We start from the raw sequence: 11,147 nt of genomic DNA, 5'->3' as shown, positions 1-11,147 counted from the left end.
TTGACCATAAAGGCACTTTATAAATTATTTGAAGAGTTTATCATGTTTCTTCCTGCACATCGGTAAATATTTGCTGGGAGAGTTTTATTCTCTATGACAACTAGAATATCCTTGAAGATGTAAGATTTCCTTGAAGACCTAGAAACATGCTGCAAGATGGATACTCAAAAGAGCCCATGGAAAATTGCAATCGATAGTAACAAAGACTCGGTCCAGAGACCAGTGGGGGATCCTTGTTTTGTGGTCTCTCAGATCACAGTCCCCACTTCCCACCCCACCACCCTCTTCAATAGGAAATGACCCTAGAAAGACTTCTCAGCTCTTGGAGGCTAAAGGTAGCAAGCCCTTTACCCTGACACAAAGGTACCTGAACAGTCAACATAGCACCCACAAAGAAAGAGAATGTGGCTTTTTGTTTTCTTTTTCCACAATCGAGAGCAATTCTGCAGCCTCAGATGTTATGCTGGAAGGCAGCCTGATGAGTGACCATTGTCTGTGTTTTCAGGAATGTTCTCTGTTCCTGTAGGAAACCTTGCATCTGATTAAAGAAAACACGGCGTGGACCATGTACAGCAGTGTGACTATGATTGAAAACATCTGCAACCAAGAAAAATAACCGTTAATGGGGGTGCCTGGTGAGAGGGCAAGTCATGGGCCTTCCAAGCTGGGCTGGCCGCTTGCATGACGCTTGGCCCTGAAGTTTGTGGACTGCCATTGTTTCCCATCGCTCACACAGTCATCCTTCCTTTCAGAGCCCAGGCGTAGCCCAGAATGCTCTAGGCACTGACTCCAGGTGACCTATTGCATCTCCTGACCTTGGCATGCAAAGTCAACCACTGCCATCACACATCTCCATTTGGTGCCACCCAGTTGGAAATGAGGGCCCTCAGAGACCCCTCCAAAGATACTTGCAGCAAATGTCCCCTGCTCTTCATGGAAAGCTTCCTTCCTGCACACCAGGATGACCGGAGTCCACCAGCTTTGATTCCAGCAGCCTTGGCTCAGAGAATACGACTGCATGGGTTTGCTGGCTCTGGTTAAGGTCTCATTGCTGCCTAGACATCCTCAGACCCCCACCAGAATTTTACGCTAAGATCCTGAATTTCACAAGCATAGGCAAGGAAGCCAGGACACAGGAAGTGAGGGACTGGCATTGGGAGGAGGAATTTTGAGCCTTTGCTGAAAGGAGGGGGCCTACTGAGAAAGCTGCTGGGAGCAGAGGCTGAGAAATGTGGCAAACGGTCACACTGTGCCTGGTCAAGGCCCTGGCTTGCCACGTTCTCACCTGGGCACTGTCTATCCTCTCACCCAGCTCAGAGTGGCTGGCCCCCAGGGCTGCCTGCCCACAAGCAAACATCCGCATCTGGCTTGGCTTTGGGTGTGGGGTCAAGAGTTTCCAGCTGCTGGGGTTGAGATGAGGGAGGTACCTGTGGTTTCTCTACTGTGGGGGGTGTAGAAACAGTCGTCTGAAGGTGACGGAGGAGGCGGATGACCCTCCCAAGGGGAGGGAGAGCAGCCCAGGCGCTGCCTTGCTGTAGTTGGGCGCCATCTTGGGAGATGATCCCATATTGGAGAGGCTCCCACTCTGTGGGACAGTTGAGGGGGTCCCAGGGACCATGAGAGGGCCCTGCTTATGGAACTGGGAGCGGCTGGGAGCTGAGGGGAGTGTGTGGCTTCCCCAGGGAAGGGAACAGGCCCCTGGAGGCTAGCAGACAGGCTTCGAGGCCCTCTCCCCGAGACCCCTGCCTCTGGGAGCAGGAAGGGCACCCGCACTAACCCCCTTCCCAGAGCCCAGCGGCACCCACCCCGTGGGTTTTATTTCAACCTCTGTTCTGTTGTTCACTCGGTGGTGTCCAACTCTGTGATCCCATCGACTGCAGTACGCCAGGCTTCCTTGTCCTTCTGCATCTCCTGTTTGCTCAAGTTCATGTCCACTGACTCAGTGATGCTATCTAACTATCCCATCCTCTGCTGCCCTCTGATCTACCCTTCCCAAAAGGTGTGAGGAGACACGGCTTTGGCACCTGGGATGGTCATGTTGTGGTCTGTCATCACATTTGACCTCAGGATTTCCTAGAAATCTAAGTAAGGAGTAATGTTTCTTCAACTTTTTCTTGCTTTTTAAACAATGTTCATGGTTAGAAATACATCTGATATGAATTAGCACCCTGATGCAAGCCTATACAAGCACAACTCTGGAAAAGAGTTCTAAGAAACAATACATTCTCATTCCTTGCCATTCTTTTTTTTTTTTTTAATGTATGTATTTTTAATTGGAGGGTAATTGCTTTACAATATTGTGTTGGTTTCTGCCATACATCAACATGAATCAGCTGTAGGTTATACTTATGTCCCCTCTCTCTTGAACTCCTGGTCATTCTGATCCATTTCAGCAACGAGGAAATTAGGTCATGAATTCACGGCCCACTAAGGGGTCTTGTCCCTGCAGTGGGAGGATGTTCCTTTTAGAGCTTAGGGACCTGCAGTCTCACCCCATCTATTCTAATGGGGTGAGGGAGGTTCCAGCCCCTGTTCTACCCATTGCTACCTGGGAAGCCTTGGGACGAAGTGGTTTAATAGCTCGCTCATCCTCCAGGGAAACAAAAAGGATTGCTGTCTCATTTTATAGGTGAGCAAACTGAGGCTCAGAAGGTGCAAGAGACTTGCAGAAAGAATGAGTGTGAAGTTCACACCCTCTTACTGCACAGGTTCTCAGAGCTGTCAGGAAGGAGATGCCGTGGACAAGAGACAAAGGTCTAATCCCAGAAGCAAACACCCACAGCTGGAGGTCTGGACACGCTGTGCCTGGAGGGGCCTCCCCGCAGCCCCAGAGCCAGGGCCTGGGAGACACTGGCCACTCAGTTTCCCATCCCTGGTCTCAACACTGCCCCCGCCCTGACTGTGAGCTTCCCTGGAAGACCCTCAGGGACAGCCTGGAACCCAGGCGGGCAGACTCTCTGCTCACAGTTGTGCTAAGACTGTGGGTAACAGAGTAGTTGGCCTGGACCCCACCTGCATCCTCGGGTTGCTGTGAGGGGAAAATGATTGTTCACAGGAGCTCCGACAGTGCCAGACCCTCATGGTCGCGCCGCCTCCCACATCTGCCCCCTCAAAGCCCACCCAGGCTCAGACCCCTGGCCAGCCCGGGCCTGGGTACTGCAGAACTGACTGTGCCCGAGAGGGTCTGGGCGCATCAGTTCCCTCGTCTGGGGCTTTGTTTTTGCAGAAATGAGGAGGAAAGTTTACTTGGTTGAGAATTAAGCGAACTAAGAACCACCAGGGAGGACTCAGGAGCCCTTCTGCTCAGAAGCCCCGTCAGTGGGCAGCGGGGGCTGTGAACACTGAGGCTGAACCGAGGACTCACCACAGCGGAGATGTTTTCACTGTAATGTTTGTGTATGTCGTCTTGCAGGCCGATAGTGACCAGAGTTTCCAGGGCAGAGGCGCTGAAGTAGAACAGGGCGGCGAGGCAATGGTAGGCTGTGTCCTGCAGGTCAGAAAGGGCCATCAGAGAGTGACGTGGGCGGCTATGGTCCCGGGGGCCCCTGAGCCCACCTGTCCCTGCCTGGCCAGGCCCCTGTGTTACCCTCCGTGGTTTCCTTTTACCCCTTCCCCGCCCAACCTCCGATCCACCCCCAGCCCCTCCTCACAAGGACTGATTCACTAACCAGGGCTGCTCCTCGGTTTGGGAGCAGAGAAAGGACTTTAAAGGAGGAGGGACTTTCACTTGAGATGAGATCTAGTAAGGGCTGGGAGAGGGCCTCTTGGATTGTTGGAAATCGGTTTTGGACATGAGAGGTGTCATGCACGGTCACAGCCCGGAGTTCAGATGTGGTCTTGGTGCCAGTGCAGAGTGAAAAGGTTAGGCCGTGTCCGTGGTTTTGTTGTTCATTTTGGGGGGTAGTCTAGTGGGGCTCCAGGTATAGTTAAAAGGAAAAAAGTACTAGAACGGGCTTTGAGTAGTTGTGAATGGAGGGGGTTTCTGAAGTCTAGGCTGGAGGCCTTTGGAGAGTAAGAGGCCTGGCTGACGGCCCCACCCTGTCCAGGGGAGGGCAGGGCAGGTGGCCCAGGCGTCATTTCCCCCCTTCACGGGCCTCAAGGCAGAATTCACGCGGAAGGAAGATCACAGGCCATCTCTTCCCCTGCCAGGCTCCTCTCTGGTGACCCCACGTTAGAGGCGGGGACGGGAGCCGGGCAGTGAGCACGCCTCACACCGGGCAGCGGGGCCCACCCCCGGCGCCCCAGCCCCTCCCCGGAGGCGAAAGCCAGTCCTGCGGGTGGTGGGAGAGGCCGACCGACCCCTGGCAGGTGCGGGAGGGACAGGGAGGGATGCTGGGCTGCTGGTTTCCAGGAAAGGGGTGATCACAGAGGAGAAGGCAGAGCAGCCCCCGGAGAACCAGGCAGGGACAGCGTCAGTCAGCCTCCTGCCACGGGAGCCCTGGGCTGCTGTCGCCACTCGGCCTTGGAGGGTGCGCAGGAGACACCCACAGGGCTCCTCACCCCGCACTGGGAAAGCCCGCCTCCCAGGGGAAGCGCCCATCACTACTCCCTGCCCCAGACATGCAGGGCTGGACTCACCAGGGTGATCCATGATGTTCTGTTGCCGTGGGCGCCAATTACATACAAGAAGGCCAGGACAGTGGTGGCTACGAAGCAAAACACAGACGCGAACATGACCCAGCCCTGGATTAGCGGAATAGGCACATGGGACGAGGAGACCAGGATCCACACCAGCCCCCCAAAGACCTGCAGAGGGAGGGAGAGAAGGGGTGATGGTCAGACCAGGAAGGCCAGACCCCGAGGCTGCGCTGGGGAGCCAGGGCACTGCACAAATACTAACTCAGTTCATCCTCACAGTGTCCCAAGTGTGGGCCTGACCCACTTGTGAGATGGAGAAACAAAGGCACATGTGACTTAATAGGTTATCCCTAGAAAGGATTTATACCATCCAGTTTTATCAGTAAAGGGCAAATTCTGGGATTATATTTTTCCTAGTATTTCTTATAGAAAAATATCCTTTTGGTCGGAGCCGGGGGAAGGCTATGCTGTGCAGTTTGTGAGCCAGCAACTGAACCCAGGGCCACGGCAGTGAAAGCGCCAAGTCCTAACCACTGGACTGCCCGGGAACTCCCCCAAATATTCTTTCTTTTATAAAATGGTAGTGAGCAGCAGATTCTGTTGGTCTTGGCCAAACAAATTAGCCATACTATATCGTTAGCATTTAATAAAAAACTTGATTTTGAAATCCCCAAGTCTCAGAAGTTCTCTGACTGTTGGAGGAGGGGTGGAGTGGGGCGGCCCAGGCCAGCCTGATCTCAGGTTTCCTAGGACAGGCATGAGACGAACACTCCTCCCTGCCACCATTATCCAGAAGACACCCTGCTTCATGTCCCTCAGGGTCAGGGAGCCCCCAGGATCGTAAGGACAGACATACGGGTCATGACCTCAGTGCCCCGGTCTAGCTCCCTCTGTGGACAAGGCACAGTCATGCTGGGAGTCTCTGTGCCTGCTTTCCCTTCTTGTCCCTCTCCATCCTAGTGAGGTCACCTCAGCCTCCCCAGCGTCCCTAGCCAGAAAAGGCCTGGGCTGGGACACAGGTGCACGCGGCATTGCAGTCAGAGGGTCCAAGGAGCAGCAGAGCTTGGCGTCATCCTCCTGAGGGTCTGGGGGTTGAGGACGGGCCCCCTCCTAGCCCTGCATCCCCTGTGGTGTGACTGCATGTGGCCACACCTCGACCCTGTCTCCCTGAACCTGCTGCCCGCTTGCTGGGTAAGAGGCAGCACTTCCTCACAGGTGTTCTCTGAGCCTCTTAGCTGAGAAGCACCAGGGGACCATCACATTTGGGTAGAAAAATCAGTGCAGTGAAGAATCTGCAGTTATCAAAGCCAAGGTGGGCCCAGTGAATCAGATGCAGGCAGCTCTCACCAGAAAATTCCTCTAGTGGTGACTGAGAGTTAGTGGGACACACTTTCCAATAATCAGTGGAGCAAAGTCCATCAAATAAGCCCCTCAGACTGCCGTAGGGTGAGATGGGTGTGTAGGTTCATCCATAACTGCCTTCAAGATCAAACAGACCGCTAGGCCTTATTCACAGGAACAGGGACAGAAGGATGTGAGCGTGCCGAAGGGTGAGACGGATTTGGACTTGGAAGGCACGAGAGCATGGCTTGGAGAAGAGGGTGGATGTGGCATGCCCATTACACGAGCAGGCACATAATGTGGGAGGGCCTCCCCACCAAATCCACTAGAGGAGGCCCCGGCTTCCTCCACTGCAAATGGCACTTAGGGTGGCGTGAACTGCCTGAAACTGTGGGCATGCGTGTGAAGCTTCTGGCCCTGTGCCTGGCATCACCCAGGCAGGGGGAAGACTCCTAACAGGATGCCAGCAGCCCGGGCCATACAGACCCCGAGTCAGTCAGTGACAACTCAAGACAATTACCAGCCCTGAGTGGGCAGAGTAGCACCAACTGGGACATGGCCCCAATAGAGGTTTGAAGGGAGAGGTGGACTTAGCTGATTTCATTTGTTTCTAACCACTCAGTGATGTCTAACTCTGTGATCCCGCCAGGCTTCTCTGCCATGGGATTCTCTAGGCAAAAATACTGGAGTGGGTTGCCATTTCCTTCTCCAGGAGATCTTCCCGATCCAGGGATCAAACCCACATCTCTGCCTCTCCTGCACTGGCAGACAGATTCTTTACTGTGCCTGGCCAAGTGGTCAGGACGAGGCTTTCCAGGGGAGGAACAAGCACCTCACGGACCCAGAGGCTGCTGCAGCAGCAAGGACGGCTTAGGAAGGCAGGAGGTTGGGGCACAGGTGGGAGGAGTTGCGGCTGGAGGCAGTGTGACCTCCACACGAGTTGCTGGGCCACCTCGAAGGCTTCCCTGGCCCCACTCAGTGGAAAGCCGAGGTTCAGCATAAATCACGTGGCTGAGCCAGTGCCAGGCCACACCCCACCTACAAAGTTAGCAGAGTGCAAACAGAGCAAGCCGAACACCCACACCCAGGAGATAAGGCGTCCAGGGCAGGGAGCAGTCCACCCCACCCTGGCCTCAGCACCCCACCGGCCAAATATTTGTCAAGAGCGAAGGGGTAGGTGAGGGTTCAAGCACTTCTCCTCCTAAAGAAAACCCGGAGGGGGCTCCCAGGAAGCACTCTGAGAGGCAATGGTTCTGAAATGTCAGTCACACCAGTGGAGGCATGGCCCCAGTTTCCAGTCATCTCTGTCACCAGGCCTGGTTCCCGCCACCCCTGGCCTGCACCCTGGACATCATCCTCCATAACAGAGATGGTGAAGCCAGCAGGGGTGGCCTCAGACGAATGTCTCTAAGCTGAGTGGCCTGAGGGTCACCAGGCTTGAGCTCTCTCTCTGGGTCCCTGATCCCCATGCTGGACAATGCAGGTGGCGCCTGGGCTAAGGCACTGTGGTCCCTTAACCATCAGTCTACACTGCCTGGGTCACCTTCAAAACCCCAGTGCCTGGGTCTCATGCCCAGGAGAGGAGCAGAGTTCTAGGACAAGAAGCACACATCCCAAACTCTTTGCAAAGGCTTTGGAATGTGTTTCCATAACACAATCGGTCCATGGATGATGTTCCGGTAACTCTTGTCAAACCCGAAGAAATGGCTTCTGTCTCTAGTGTCTAGCAATGCTGGCCAAGATGCCGCTCCAGTTCCCAAGTGGCTCCAGTTCAAAGTTTCCTTTCCTCTTCTTAAGCTTCCATCCCTGTTTTCCTGAACGTGGGAGTCACTCCTCCTTGGGTGTCCTCGGGACACAAGGACATAGCCTGTGTGTGTGTGAATGGAGTGGAGCTGGGGATCTGAGCCACCCTGGTGTTTTAGGACTGGAAACTGCCATCTTTCATTCTGTCTGGTTTTAGATGCTGAGCGGAGGTGAAGTGCTGTAAGAACCAAGGGTATTGTACAAAACTAGACAAAAAATTGCCAAAAAGTTTTTATTGGTTGTTCACTCCCATCAAATTATTTTTGTGAATAAAATTTCTTCAGCAGGTGGTCTTGGGGAAGGCTCTCATGTGAACTCAGAGTAGGCCCTTTCTCTTTCTTTTTTTGGCCACACCGCAAAGCATGGGGGATCTTAGTTCTCCAAGCAGGGATCGAACCTGTGGCCCCTGCATCAGGAGCTCAGAGTCCCAACTACTGGACCACCAGAGAAGTCCTCTGTCTTTTCATTTCTGAATTAATCAAGAGGAGGCAGGTGAAGGTGGTTAAGGGTGTAGATTTCAGAATAACTGAGTTCGAATCAGCTCTGCCACATTTTGCTGGTGACTGGTTGTCCCTGGTCTAATTCCTTCCTCTCTGGTCCCTATCTGAAAAACAGTGACAGCAGCAGGTCCCGCCCCATGGGGCTGGGGTGAAATGGGTGTGTACCTGCAGGAGCAGCGCACACCAAGTGCTCTGGATACTCACTGTAACGACTGTCATATGATGGGGGGAAGCCTCACCTGTAGCCACGTGCAAGCCCCAGTCAGGATGGCAACATGTACTTATCCCCGCTAGACCTCGCTGGGACCCAGAATTTTAAAATAAAAATAAAATTTCAAAAGCATCGAAAAGAGAAAACTCTACCATCTCCTAGAAATCAAAAGTTGGGGGAAATTTGTCTGGTTCTGCAAAAGGGAACAGAAAGGACATAAAAAGATGAGAAAGCCTTCCTTCAAACAATGAGCTTTGGTTACAAGAGAGGGAAAAGGATTCCATCGGCACATTCTTGAGACTGGCAGACCGCCTCCTTCGCTTGTGCAGGGCCAAGAGCTCCGGGTCCACAATCGTCCAGTGTTTTCACTGCTGGACTCGGATCACTGAGGACAAGGCAAAATTGCTCAAATTCTCTGAATATTTTTCTGGGGTTCCATTTTACTCTGTCAAGGCCACCACGGGCAGGCACTCTTCCAATAGCAAGGCAAGACGTTTCCCAAAGAGGACGTCCCACGCAAGGTTGTTAAGACACACACCTAGTAGTGTGGTCCCTGGGGGCTCAGAGTCAGAATTCCCAAGCTCCCAGGGCAGGGGGTGGTCCTGAAGGCATGTGTGGACAGGAGCCTGTGCCTCTAACTCTGGACGGTTACAGGGAAGTGGCCACAGAACACAGCCAGCCGGGACCCCCAAGCCCTTAGGTGCTCTCCCAGGAACAGCAGCTCCAACTCGTGTTTCTGGAAGTGTCTGTGCTCACTGAACTCTTTTGGCAGTCAGGGATCATTGTGATGCCAGGCAGGTCTGTGAGGGTGGCCTGACCTGTAGAGGAACCATGTTCCTGGAGAAGCAGCAGTCCCAGCTCTAAGTCTTGGTTGATTGAAAAGAGCAATCATTCCATGAGGTAGAGTTGAGGGCATTTTCGTGTGTGTGTGTGTGTGTGTGTGCGCGCGCGCGTGTGCGCACACGTGCATGCACGTGTGTAGAGGCTGGGTAAGGATGAATTATTGCAAAGAACAGTTTGGCCACCTGATGCGAAGAGCTGACTCATGGGAAAAGACCCTGATGCTGGGAAAGATTGAAGGCAGGTGGAGAAAGGGACAGAGGATGAGATGGTTGGATGGCATCACCGACTCAAAGGACATGAGTTTGAGCAAACACAGGGAGATGGTGAAGGACAGGGAAGCCTAGTGTACTGCAGTCCATGGGGTCACAAAGAGTCAGACACGACTGAGCGACTAAACGGTAACAGCAGCTGCAGAGAAGGGAATAGTCACCAAGTCAAGAGGACGGGAGCATCAAACAGCAGGAGGAAGCACGGAAAGGGAAGTCAGAGCACTGAAGACTTCCCCAGGACCCAAGAAAACGGGTCTGAGAGGGAGGCTGGGGCCTCTTCCGGTTCTGAAAGGCAGAGAGAACAGGAAGCAAGCACTAGTTCTGATATGAGCCCCTCCACTCTTGTGTGGAGGGACTGGGCTCCCAGCAAGTCTAAGGAAAGCCTTCTTTCACTTGCTCACGTACTCAGTCACCCACTCATTCATTCATTCACTCGTGCATTAGCAGACACTGAGAGCAAAGTGCGCTGAGGGCAGGTACGGCCAAGGAGGCAGACTTTATTCAAAGCTACACTAGTACCTGGGGCCCGCCTCTCTCTTCCTGTCCTCTCTCATCCAGTCCTACTGCCAAGCCCCACCAGAGCAGCTCTGGGGCCCCCGAGGGCAGAGTCAGGTCCTGGTGAAAGTGTCGAAGCCCCAGTGAGGAGGACCAGCTAAGCACCACTGCCCAGGACAGGGACAGCGCCCAGAAATTTGCACAAGGTCCCCCCTCTGACCCTATGGAGGTGTCTGGGGCAGGTCAGAGATTCTCTGGGTGGGAACCCTCTCCTCCTCTACCAACTGAGACGTCTGGCCTCTGAGGCTACTCCCATGGTGAACACTAGGAGTAGTGCTAAGGCTTTGTGACTCAGTTTACTTACGAGGTGCTCTGCCCTTGTGGCCCCTTTGTCAGTAGGCTTGTTCTTTCTGGGGGACCCATTATGACATCACCCTCCCAATATAGACTTAGATAGTGTCCCTTTTTCTTCCCAGGTGGCTCAAGTGGTAAAGAATCCAGCTGCCAATGCAAGAGATGCAGGAGACTCGAGTTCGATCCCTGGGTTGGGAAGATCCTCTAGAGAAGGACATGGTAGCCCACTCCAATATTCTTGCCTGGAGAATTCCATGGCAGAGGAGGCTGGTGGGCTATAGTCCATGGGGTCATAAAGAGTTGGACACAACTGAGCGTACATGCATGCACTCAGTTCAGTTCAGTTCAGTTGCTCAGTCGTGTCCGACTCTTTGCAACCCCATGAATCGCAGCACGCCAGGCCTCCCTGTCCATCACCAACTCCCGGAGTTCACCCAAACTCATGTCCATTGAGTCGGTGATGCCATCCAGCCATCTCATCCTCTGCCGTCCGCTTCTCCTCCTGCCCCTAATCCCTCCCAGCATCAGAGTCTTTTCCAATGAGTCAACTCTTCGCATGAGGTGGCCAAAATACTGGAGTTTTAGCTTTAGCCTCATTCCTTCCAAAGAAATCCCAGGGCTGATCTCCTTCAGAATGGACTGGTTGGATCTCCTTGCAGTCCAAGGGACTCTCAAGAGTCTTCTCCAACACCACAGTTCAAAAGCATCAATTCTTTGGCACTCAGCCTTCTTCACAGTCCAACTCTCACATCC

The 11,147-nt window shown here is 53.6% G+C and overlaps 1 protein-coding gene across 2 annotated transcripts in view; it reads right to left on the bottom strand.

Annotated features, from left to right (window-relative positions):
• The window catches only part of MAL (mal, T-cell differentiation protein), a 23,566-nt gene continuing 12,419 nt past the window's right edge, over positions 1-11,147 (bottom strand). Inside the window, exons 2-4 of one of the 2 annotated variants that reach the window (XM_010829566.1) lie at positions 4,579-4,746; positions 3,365-3,487; positions 1-597 (exon numbers count right to left, since the gene is read on the bottom strand). In XM_010829566.1, the coding sequence (XP_010827868.1) occupies positions 502-597; positions 3,365-3,487; positions 4,579-4,746 (387 nt within the window). In that variant the 3' untranslated portion in view covers positions 1-501. Of the gene's footprint in view, positions 598-2,336; positions 2,444-3,364; positions 3,488-4,578; positions 4,747-11,147 lie in introns of those variants that run through there. The other variant, XM_010829567.1, reaches the window with a different exon arrangement.

This window comes from Bison bison, unplaced genomic scaffold, assembly GCF_000754665.1.
Source record: "Bison bison bison isolate TAMUID 2011002044 unplaced genomic scaffold, Bison_UMD1.0 scf7180017864508, whole genome shotgun sequence".
In the NCBI taxonomy this organism is placed as follows: Eukaryota; Metazoa; Chordata; class Mammalia; order Artiodactyla; family Bovidae; genus Bison; species Bison bison.
This window is presented reverse-complemented; position numbering and strand designations above follow the sequence as displayed.